This window comes from Dendrobates tinctorius, unplaced genomic scaffold (assembly GCF_039654945.1).
Source record: "Dendrobates tinctorius isolate UK_male_01 unplaced genomic scaffold, ASM3965494v1 ptg000156l, whole genome shotgun sequence".
Classification (NCBI taxonomy): Eukaryota; Metazoa; Chordata; class Amphibia; order Anura; family Dendrobatidae; genus Dendrobates; species Dendrobates tinctorius.
The window spans coordinates 6,865,993-6,878,467 of NW_027361823.1; the positions used below are offsets into that span (position 1 = coordinate 6,865,993).

The 12,475-nt window shown below is 42.2% G+C and overlaps 1 protein-coding gene across 3 annotated transcripts in view; it reads right to left on the reverse strand.

Moving 5' to 3' along the window:
- The window catches only part of LOC141051301 (AMSH-like protease), a 153,381-nt gene that overhangs the window by 49,429 nt on the left and 91,477 nt on the right, over positions 1-12,475 (reverse strand). For all 3 annotated transcript variants that reach the window (XM_073548193.1, XM_073548192.1, XM_073548194.1), the window contains exons 6-7: positions 5,150-5,519; positions 3,342-3,466 (exon numbers count right to left, since the gene is read on the reverse strand). In XM_073548193.1, the coding sequence (XP_073404294.1) occupies positions 3,342-3,466; positions 5,150-5,519 (495 nt within the window). The remainder of the gene's footprint in view (positions 1-3,341; positions 3,467-5,149; positions 5,520-12,475) is intronic.

Sequence of the window (12,475 nt, forward strand, 5' to 3'; positions counted from 1 at the left end):
CGATATGGCAAAAAGAGACTCTACCGGAATTTGTTAAAATGGGAGAATTTAAAAATTGGATGAGACTGGGAATACAGTACATGGTTCAGGTGCAGGACGCACAGGGACTGGTGCCCTTTGGAAAGTTGCAGGAATATTATGGGCTACCGGAGGTCTGCAGATTTCAATATGGGCAGTTTAGGCATGCTTATGTTACGCAGAGTAGGACGATGAATATGGAGATTCACAAGGATATATTGATTGATTATGTCTTTGCAGAGGGGGGAACAAAAGGGGTAGTGTCAGGCATTTATAAGGTTCTAATAAAAAGAGGAAGATAAATGGGAAGTGATTATGGAATATATACCCCAATTATCGCTGAGTGAACCGGGCAGACTCTCGTATATATGTACTCCATAGAGTATATAGGACTCCTGAACGGCTGTATAGAGCGGGTCTGAGAAAGACTTCTGAGTGTCCTCGGTGCCGAATAGAGGGGGCTGGAATTCTCCATATGTTATGGCAGTGTCCAAATCTGAACCCATATTGGACGGCGGTACTTAATGCCATAGGAGGAGCGTATGGTTGTAGGATTGGTAGGGATCCTGTGGTGTGTATACTGGGATATGTGGAGGAGATGCTGTTTTTGACAGTTTTCATAGTTGGGGGCAGAATTTCTGTGTTTAAATTATGTTTAGTCATATATATGATGGCACCGTATCTGAACTATTTGCAATTTTTTTAGCATTTGGCAATTTTTGATTGCTAGTTCTATCTTATGCTATATTTTCATATATTTTTTTGACATATCCTTCTGTTTTGAGGTGCTTCTCACTGTCCCTGGTCACCAGTGGCAATTGATGGGTATTTGCCCTTTTTCAATATGGCGGCATTGATTTTTTACTCCTCACTGCGCCTGTGCGGCTCCCTCGCCACTTCCTGTGCTGATGCTGGGGGTTATGGACGTCCGGTCCCGTGGGGCCCCGCGGGATCTCTGCGTCACACCTCCCTGCTGCCAAGCCTGGAGAGGCGTGTGTGTCCCTCAGGCAACGGACCTTGTTGCCACATATGCGCACTATACATGCACGCAACAGCGTGCGCGTCGGCATGGGAACCGATGGCCACTTCCGGTTTCGCCGTTAGTCCCATTTCCGGTTTATGCCCGCTATAAAATCAGCGTTTTTCACTTCATTCCTTGCGCCCCCTGACGAAGGTGTTCCGAAACGCGCGTTGGGGTGGACATCGGGACCCTGTGTCTGCCAGCTGCTTCTTTGCCCAGGTATTCAACATATTTTTTATGTATATTTCCTGACTGTTGCCTGGATTTTTTATTACTCAATCTGTCTACCCATTAGTACAGCATGAATACCAGAATACATAGCTACTACATTGTTGGGTATACATGATTATTGTGTAATTCTTCATGTACTTATGTGCAGTTCTGGCTACTAGGGCCCCTGTGTCCTTATTCGCTGTTTTTACTGTTTTTATGGCTTTTCATCACGTTGTATTTGTACCTTGCCTCACTGTGTGGAATAAAGCAATTCTATTAAGACCAATACTTGTTGTCTGGATTCGTCCTCCCCCCGTATGCTTATGTTACGCAGAGTAGGACGATGAATATGGAGATTCACAAGGATATATTGATTGATTATGTCTGTGCAGAGGGGGGAACAAAAGGGGTAGTGTTGGGCATTTATAAGGTTCTAATAAGAAGAGGAAGATAAATGGGAAGTGATTATGGAATATATACCCCAATTATCGCTGAGTGAACCGGGCAGACTCTCGTAGATATATGTACTCCATAGATTATATAGGACTCCTGAACGGCTGTATAGAGCGGGTCTGAGACAGACTTCTGAGTGTCCTCGGTGCCGAATAGAGGGGGCTGGAATTCTCCATATGTTATGGCAGTGTCCAAATCTGAACCCATATTGGACGGCGGTACTTAAAGCCATAGGAGGAGCGTATGGTTGTAGGATTGGTAGGGATCCTGTGGTGTGTATACTGGGATATGTGGAGGAGCTCCAGGTACATAATAAATATAAGGTGGCTATAGCTAGATTATTATATATTGCTCGAAAACTGATCGCAAGATACTGGATAAATGAAGATCCGCCGACGTTGAGGGAATTTTTCAGACAGTCTGACTATATTGTGAATATGGAAAAAGACATTTACGTTAAGAGAAAAGGCATAAGAACATTTGAGACACTGTGGACAGCTTGGGTGGAGAGAAGATGACCCTGAACTTAGGTTACACCATGCATTATTTGCTGCTCTTGTATGTAATGGGGGGAGGGGAAGGGAGGGAGGGAATTTCTGAAACTAATTACCATTGTTAATGTTTTCAATGCGATTTTTGAACTATTGTTTTGTACCTTGAATTTGGTTAAATAAAAATGTATCTGATTTAAAAAAAGAGATTGGAATTTGGTGTCGGCGTGCTTCTTATGGGCAGCACATGGCAGTGACATTATGCTCCACCAGGACTGAAGTCAGCTTCTGGCCTCTGCGTTGACTATAGAAGAGGACGCTACATGTTGTGGGAGCTGAGGAAGGTAAGAAGAATCATTTATTTATTTTAAATCTGTTGGGGAAGAATGGCAGAATGGAGGACATTTTTACTGCAAGGAGCAAGGATGGGAGACATTTTACCGGGAAGGGGCCTAGGTTGGATGACTATCACTAGTGGAATGGGGGACATTATTATTTGAAGTGGTCCAGTACAGAGGACATTATTACTGGAAGGGATCCAGAATAGAGGACAATATTGCAAGAAGGGTCTTAGGATAGGAGACACTATTTCAGGAAGGAGCCCATAGTGACATTATTACAGGAAGGGATCAGGATGGGGGACATTATTACATGACGGAGACATTACTATGGTGGGGCAAGGATGGGGGACGTTATTACATTGTGGCAAACACGTATGTCTTTATTGGATCTAGAATGCTACAAGGGCCCATGCATCTGAACAACATGCTGCACATCCTTTTGAAAGAAAGTAAGGGATTTTGAAGCCCAATATCTGAAAAACATTAAATACATGAAGGACAATCTACAGACATAGATTCAATCAAACATCTTTCCACATAGAAAGAAATAAGGGAGATGAAAGATAAAGGTAAAGAGGTTTCACTTTCATGGTAGAAAACCCAAACTCATAAAAACCACTCTGGAGAAAAACTGAACAAAAATTAGGATTTAGCCTCAAATCAAGTTTTAACTGTTCTAAAATAAGTGTTCGTTACCCATAATCCACAGAATATGTTGAGTGGTCAGACACTCATGAGAGATTGTGTGCACTATTACCTATCTTTAATATTTTTTTAAATAACAAAAAAAAATTAAATTCTTACCAGTTTACCACACAGAATCCCACAAGTTTCAATTCCTCTGCTTGTATTTGCCTCTGCCAGTTGCAGAAATTTTTGGGAGAGATCTTTGGGCAAAACAACTATCCGCAGTCCTTCCACTATTTCATCTGATGGGAAAAAAAAAAAAGCAAACAGTTCAGCTTTGACACCTAGGCTAGATTTAGGTTAGATGATGCTCTATGAAGAAGCTTTTATTTGACTCTTCTACATGTGATGTGCAACTTGCCTCTTCAGAGAAAAAGAGGACTTGAACTCTATAGCGCCACCTGTTGCTAGTAGCGATCCTACAAGTCACAATCAACCCTTTAACGAGTCTTGTAAAGGGTATTATTTTCCCAGAGGAGCATTGCAAGGCGAATAAGCCTCCTTACCTTGACAAGCCAGAGCTGGCATGTCACTCTCCACAAGGAGAAACCTTACCCCTTAGACTACATGTGATGTTCATGTAAGGGTCAAAATAAGTGTGCTGAACAGCTATAAACTAGATGATGAAACTACTGTACATCTTGTGCAGTTCACTTTGCATACATGTACAGCTGGGCAGTGTAGGATCATGGTGTAAGTTCTTGGTGCCCATACACTTAAGTCCTCATTGTGCAATCATATACTAAGAACCCCTCCATGGATTGGTAGGTAGTAAGTGGCTGTCTCATCAGTATCCTTACACCTGTGTTACTGCCATCTTAACCACATGGGCCTGCTGCGCCCTGAAGTGCATTTGGCTGGAGGCCTAGGCAGGTAAAAACATTGAAAGAAAGTTCAAAACCTTCATAATTATCATACGTGGCCAGGAACCAGTTGAAACAACAATAGTAGTTCCCCCACCAAACGTGAGGACTATACAAATAATAGTGGAGTACTCCCAGCAACATGCAAATTGAAGAAAAATGGAGTAACCATCAACCACAGAACAAAGGGTATACGAAAAGATAAAAGCCTTCCCCTTGAGAAAGCCGAGGCGAAACGCGCGTCGGGGTTGAGTGAGGCATCTCCCCTTCTCTACAATCCCATTATGGGTAAGTGACACGGGCATTATGGACACCGGGTAGGATCCCGGGTCTTTGATTGAGATATGTTTTTTGCGCCGCACTTTTTTGCTATATTTATTGGCACTATGTAGCACCTGCGCATTGAATGGAGACATAGTCCTGGGATAACTATATAGCACACTTAGGTGACTTAAGTGCATTGATTTTTGCATGCCTTTTGTCACTTTATATGTAGGGGTGATTTCTTGCTCTGTAATTTGGATGATTCTTTCTATTTCACCTCATATACCGTATGTATTTATAAATGTCTGATACTCTTTTAAATGTGAGATAATAAAGGTTTGCTTTTATCTTTTCATATACCCTTTGTTCTGTGGTTGATGGTTACTCCATTTTTCTTCAATTTGCAGGTAAAAACATTGCTGCCTTTTTTTCTGCTGTCTTTTGAATTTTTGGAAGATTTTAGTCCTCTTTTAGTTGCTGTTTATATTTACAGTGTACTTGTGAACTCTCATGGAATGTTCAAAACCCTCCTCAAACCTCCTGGGAAACCTCCTGAGAAGGAGTATCCCTAGCATCCAGCTTCATATTTGCAGTAGGAACTGGGGTACAGATGGGGAATAGAATGCAAAGGAGCAGTGAGTACAAGTGTTAACATTAAATGCTATCCTCAAAAGACCATCACTCGGAGCATGGGGTATTGGAGTCTGCAGACCATACAGGTGGATGGAAATCTATACTGTTACATAATGGTGTTTGATGAACGATACAACCACAAGGTATAAGGTATCATGCACTCACTTTGTACGGCACTTAGAGTTGCTGCTGGTTTCAATGCTCGGCTTATAGGGGGAGACTGTCCAGCATACATAGCTGCATCATTCTTTACAGTTTTGCCAGAAAGGACATTAGACAATGAATGGCCTTTATGAGAGGGACAACAAGATATCATGGTGCCATCTGTTTGCTCTGGCACCTTAGACCTAAGGCTAAGGTTTTCTTGATGTTTTAGATGGTCTCGCATCATGTCTTGTTTCCGGAGCTGATCCTCAAAAAAACTGAATTGCTCCGTTTCTATTTGTTGCTGTCGCAGCTGCGCGACTCTCTTCTTCTCTGCCTCAATGAGTTGCTGCTGTTCCATCTTCTTCAGACATTCAGCTTTTCTCTCATTCTAGAAATAAAGATATAGCAAAGTACAAGTATGAGGTCACTAGATATCCAGATAGCCATTTTGTTGCTTAGTGATCAGAAAGGCTTAGTTTAGGTGGGATACAGGGATTCTCATCCTGAGATAATTCTTGCTTGTCACAAAAGTTAATTAAAGAAGCACTCCTCCTCCCATGAAAATGTGTATCCTCTTAATATATTGCAATCATCATATTATATAGGACTGTACACTTACAGTTGCTCATTTTGCCTTTCTACCCAGCTAATTCTTATTTTCTCTGCTCTATGAAAAAAACAAAAGTTTATTGTTCCTAAATCATTCTTCTCCAACTCCTGACCCACCTGTTCCCTCCTCCCTATGGCCATTGACTTTTGCAGTGACTCCAGTGACTCATGAGTCATACAGAGAAAATTGACCTGCTTCTACAAAGAGTTTATGTGATGTCATAGACCTAATGGAAAAGAGAAGAATTAACAGGGTAGAAGGGAAATATGAGCAATTGTAAGATGACCGCAATTTATTAAGATGAACATTTTGATGAGAGTGCTTTCTTAACAATAAGCTAATAACATGGTAACAAAATGCTGGGACTTCACTATCAGCCATGATCTGTTGGGAAACAGGAGAGGTATTTTATAGTAAAGTACATGCTCTGTATCCCCCTTCACTCTGAGCAAAATATGACAATCATAACAGATTTCCTTATAGGATAAATAATAATGAGTTTTCTACAATGAACACGTCCTTTCAATATTATATTTCCCCCCTCCCCAGTTGACTAAAGAGTTGGTACAGTTTGACTAAATTGTATAGGTTTAATGCAGACTATAGGCAACTGTAAATTACAGGGAGTAGCTTCTATCCATCATATCATACAAATATACAGCAATTGCATGTAAAATTACTTTTTACGACTCATTTGCGTCTCCATCGCTCCCTGCTATTCCTCTTTTATACTCCCCGATTGGTGGATGGGCATTCAACATGTCTTTGTATGAAGCCAGGCGAAGGAAAGGTGTGAGAGCACATGGGTGAACAAAATGCTATCTCCCCAAGTCTCCCTACACAGTATGACCAGTTTTTGTTTTTGTCCCTTCATTTCCTTCCTCCACCCTCTTCCAAGAACAGTAATTTTTTTTTCATTGTTCAATCGAAAGCCAAGCCATTTGAGGGCTTCTTTGTGACACCATTGATTCTTTGACTCTACCATATAATGCATTGAAAAATGGGACATTCTATATAGGGTGAAATGGAGAAAAAAATGCAATTACCCTGTGATTTAATAGGTTTTATTTTTATGGTGTTGACTTGATTATGATTACCAAATTTATATCGCTTTCTAAAAACATTGAAAAAAAAATTGGTCTGTGTATTTTCTGAAACCTATAACTTTTTTGTTTTTCCATTGAAGAAACTGAGCAAGGTCTTGTTTTTTGCAGGCTGAGATATAGGTTTTTCATTGGTACCATTTTGGGTTACATACCATCTTTTATTCTCTATCAAGAACTACCACCCCTTTCAGGTCACCCCGACCTTCCACACTTACAGAAACATGCAGGCCATTAACACCCAGAAACTCATGAAGAACTTGGAGTCATCATTGGCCCCTATCTCCTCCCTCTCATGTTCTGATTCTGCACTGAAGCATTACAATAAAATACTGCAAAGTGCCCTGGATGAAATTGCCCCTCCTATACTTTGAACAATACGACACAGACGGTGACAACCGTGGCACACCCTGCAAACACGTTTCCTGCAGCGGTGCTCCAGGTGCGCTGAACGTCTGTGAAGAAAATCTAATCTACCCGAAGATTTCATCCATTATAAGTTTATGCTTAAAACATACAACGCTGCCCTTCACCTCTCCAAACAAATCTATTTCAACACCCTCATCACCTTGCTATCCAATAACCTTAAACGTCTCTTTGACACTTCATTTCCTACTCAACCAAAAGTGCAGGCCCCAACCACGGATCTCCGCGTTGACGATCTGGCCAATTATTTCAAAGAAAAAATTGACCATATCCGACAGGAAATTATCTCCCAATCACCACATACCATGTACTGTCCTCCCTCCCCCCACTGCATCTAGCTCACTCTCTGATTTTGAACCAGTCACAGAAGAAGTAATCAGGCTCCTTTCATCTTCTCGCCCTGTCACTTGCACCAGTGACCCCATTCCGTCACATCTCCTCCAGTCCCTTTCCCCTGCTGTCACCTCTCACCTAACAAAAATATTCAACCTCTCTCTTTTTTCCGGTATCTTTCCCTCCTCATTTAAGCATGCCATCATACATCCATTACTTAAAAAACTATCCCTCGACCAAAACTCTGCCGCTAACTATAGACCTGTCTCTAATCTTTCCTTCATCTCTAAACTCCTGGAACGCCTGGTCCACACCCGTCTTATCTGCTATCTTTCAGATAACTCTCTTCTTGACCCTCTTCAATCCGGTTTCCACTCTTTACACTCTACTGAAACTGCCCTCACTAAAGTCTCTAATGATCTACTAACTGCTAAATCTAATGGTCACTACTCCATGCTAATTCTCTTGGATCTCTCTGCAGCATTCAACACTGTGGATCATCACCTCCTTCTCACTATGCTTCACTCCATCGGCCTCAAAGACACCGTTCTCTCCTGTTTTCCTCCTATCTCTCTGACCGTTTCTTCACTGTATCTTTTACTGGTTCCTCCTCCTCTCATCTTTCCCTTACTGTTGGGGTTCCTCAAGGATCAGTCCTAGGCCCCCTCCTCTTCTCTTTGTAAACCACCCCTATTGGACAAACAATCAGTAGATTTGGTTTCCAGTACCATCTCTATGCTGATGACACCCAATTATACACTTCTCCCGATATCACGCCTGCCTTTTTAGAAAACACCAGTGATTGTCTTACCGCTGTCTCCAAAATCATGTCCTCCCTCTATCTGAAACCGAACCTCTCAAAAACTGAACTCCTCGTGTTTCCGCCCTCTACTAACGTACCTTTGCCCGACATTGCCATATCCGTGTGTGGTTCCACCATTACTCCCCAGCAACATGCCTGCTGTCTTGGGGTCATATTTGATTCCGAGCTTTTATTCACCCCCCCCACATTCAATCACTGGCTTGTTCTTGTTATCTGCACCTCAAAAACATTTCTAGAATTCGATCTTTTCTTACTTTTGATTCTGCAAAAACTTTTACTGTTTCCCTTATTCATTCTCGTCTGGACTATTGTAACTCTCTACTAACCGGCCTCCCTCTTACCAAAATCTCCCCTCTCCAATCTGTCTTGAATGCTGCAGCCAGGATCATATTCCTCACCAACCGTTAGATCGATGCCGCTACCTTGTGCCAGTAATTACACTGGTTACCCATCCTCTCCAGAATCCAGTACAAACTTATTACCCTCACCCACAAAGCTCTCCATGGCTCAGCACCACCCTACATCTCCTCCCTTGTCTCAGCCTTCCACCCTACCCGTGCCCTCTGTTCTGCTAATGACCCGAGGTTAACATCCTCAATAATCAGAACCTTCCACTCCCGTCTCCAAGACTTTTCATGTGCTGCGCCATTTCTTTGGAATGCACTACCCAGGTTGATTTGATTAATCCCCAATCCCCACAGTTTTAAGCGTACCCTAAAAACGCATTTGTTCAGACTGGCCTACCGCCTCAACTCATTAGCCTAATTATCCCTATGTGGCTCATTCAAAAAATATTACCTTGGTATCCAAGGTAAATATCGGGTTACTAAGTGGCGCGCGTCACTTAGTTACCCGATGTGTACCTTAGAAATCTGTGTGCCTGCAGCTCCTGGCGCGAGCACACAGATTTCTAAGGTACACATCGGGTAACTAAGTGACGCGCGCCGCTTAGTAACCCGATATTTACCTTGGATACCAGCTCCCAGCACCTGCTTAGAGTGCAGGGAGCCTCGATGATCGTTGGCTCCCGCTGCCACATGCAGCGATGCGCGCTGGCCTGCGGGAGAGCAACGATGAAAAAATGTCCCAGGACGATGCTGCACGATCAGCGATACCCGGCGGGGGGGCAGTCGCTGATCCCCATCACACACAGCGATCTCGCTGTGGCGTCACAAAATCAGCGATCTCGCTAGCGAGATCGCTGTGTGTGACGGGGCTTTTACACTATGGCTGGTCCGAACAATGAAAGCAATTGTTACCATCTACCTTTCATGTCTCCCCTTTTTCCTCATAGATTGTAAGCTTGCGAGCAGGGCCCTCACTCCTCTTGGTATCTGTTTTGATCTGTGTTTATTGTTATGCTGTAATGCCTATTGTATGTACAAGTCCCCTCTATAATGTAAAGTGCTGCGGAACATGTTGGCGCTATAGAAATAAAATTAATATCTCTGGCTCTGATTTTTTAGTGCATTATGACATTGTGCAGTTGAGAAGCAGAAAGACAGCTGTCAGTGATGGCCAGACTCCCCATAGAGAAGTCAAATATCTTTTTTTGCTATCTCTGCCTTCTTGGTTGCTGTATACAATGCGCTGAATGATGTAGGAACCAAAAACAGCACTTCATACTCTAATTTCAACGATTATGTGATCAGACCACATTAGGTCAGCAATGGATTTAGAACGCTGAATTTGCCCTGTAACTGGATAATTTGCCAGCCCCAGTTACAGAGGAAATCAGCAATTAAAACATGTATTTAATGTTGAAATGCCCCCAGAGGTCTTTTATGACTTACTGTAATTAAGGCACAATGTGTGAAATACATGAAAAAATAAATAATAAAAAGCAGAAAAAAAACGGCCAATTTAAATTGCTGTTTCTTGTCCCGCCAAACCGAGGGTAACATAATTTAAAATGTATTTAACTGGTCCTTTCTGGTCATAAAAAAATGTGAAAAAAATTAACCTATTTGCTCTTTTCCCCTTTTGCATCAATACTGTGAAATAAACTTTATACATGTCATAAAAAGTAGGCCCCAAGTATCACAACAAAGAAGATAAAAGGTATTGTAATATCCAAATAAAAAAAAATATTGGAGCTCTTAAATTGCATGTACACAAAAAAAAAAATGAAATTGCGCCTGGTCATTAATGGAGAAAATGTCTTGGTTTTTGACCAATTAAGACTTATAAGACATTCATACACAGTAATGTCCTACGTAAGCTTCACTGTGATTGCCAATTGCACTTCTGAGGTATTGGTTTGGATCAAAGAAAACTATGAAGCAAACGATTTAACCCTCACATTTCTTGTGGGCAAGCATAAAAACTCAGACCAGGGGCTGAAAAGACTCCTAGGAATTTCCACAAAAAAAGGATGCAAAAACTAATCAATTTATCCAGGCCTATAAGCTATACATTTTTGTTTATAAGAATGTCCTCGAATTAACAAGTTGACTCATTTAATATGCCAAAAACTATCCTAAAGCCCCCGTCACACATAGCAATCTCGCTAGCGAGATCGCTGCTGAGTCACAAGTTTTGTGACGCAACAGTGATCTCACCAGCGAGATCGCTGTGTGTGACAACGATCAGCGACCGGCCCCCCTGCTGGGTATCGCTGATCGTTCATGAAAGGTCAGGACTTTTTTGGGTCGTTGGTCTCCCGCTGGCCAGCACGCATCGCTGCGTGTGACAGGCGGGAGAGCAACGACCAGCGATCAGCGCACTGGTAACCAAGCCAAGGTAAACGTCGGGTTTCTAAGCAGCGCGCGGTGCTTAGAAACCCGATGTGTACCTTAGTTAACAGCGCTGGGAGCTGATAACCAAGGTACACATCAGGTTTCTAAGTGACGCTCGCCGCTTAGAAACCCGATGTGTACCTTAGTTATCAGCTTCCTGCATCAGCACGCTGGTAACTAACGTACACAGCGGTGCCGCGTGCTCGGCGTCGCTGGTGCTGATCGCTGGTGAACCTGTCTGTTTGACAGCTCACCAGCGATCATATAGCGACACACCAGCGATCCTGACAAGTTGATATCGTTGTCGGGATTGCTGGTGAGTCGCTATGTGTGACCGGGCTCTTAGAAATAGAGGTCAACTTAGGAGATGGCACTTAGCTGAATACATAAACAATGACTCACAGCCTTGATGCCATGCTTTGACCAAAAACACTCTACTTGTACTGGCTTTGCAATAAAGCAGAGGTGCACAACAATTTTTGGTCCAAGGGCCACAAAGCCATACTGAACCAATCCCAAGGGCCACAAATTATTTTAAACAAGTAGTTACATGAATACATCACCAGTGCATTCATTTTACACTGGAACCAAATTTTGAGTATTTCAGAAGGATTTGGAGAGTTTCGGCTCCAAGAAAATCAGTGTGAACAAATGCTAACTTAAACTGAGTTTTTTTGGAGCAGAAACTTGCCAAATCCACCTCATAATCTCAAATCTCCAAATTTTGACACTTTTTAAGTGTTAACATAGCCATGAAACAAATTATGGATTGCTACATGTGTACAAGCTCAGAACCAACATATTTATTAATGACCTTGTAGGGGGCATAGAGAGTAGAATTTCAAAATTTGCAGATGACACTAAACTCTGCAAGGTAATCAGTACAGAGGAGGACAATTTTATATTACAGGAGGATTTATGTAAACTAGAAGCTTGGGCTGATAAATGGCAAATGAGCTTTAATGGGAATAAATGTAAGGTCATGCACTTGGGTAGAACGAAAAAGATGTATAATTATGTGCTTAATTGTAAAACACTGGGCAAAACTGTCACTGAAAAAGACCTGGGTGTATGGGTGGACGACAAACTCACATTTAGTGGCCAGTGTCAGGCAGCTGCTGCAAAGGCAAATAAAATAATGGGATGCATTAAAAGAGGCATAGATGCTCATGAGGAGAACATAATTTTACCTCTATATAAGTCACTAGCGTGACCACACATAGAATACTGTGTACAGTTCTGGTCTCCGGTATATAAGAAAGACATAGCTGAACTGGAGCGGGTGCAGAGAAGAGCGACCAAGGTTATTAG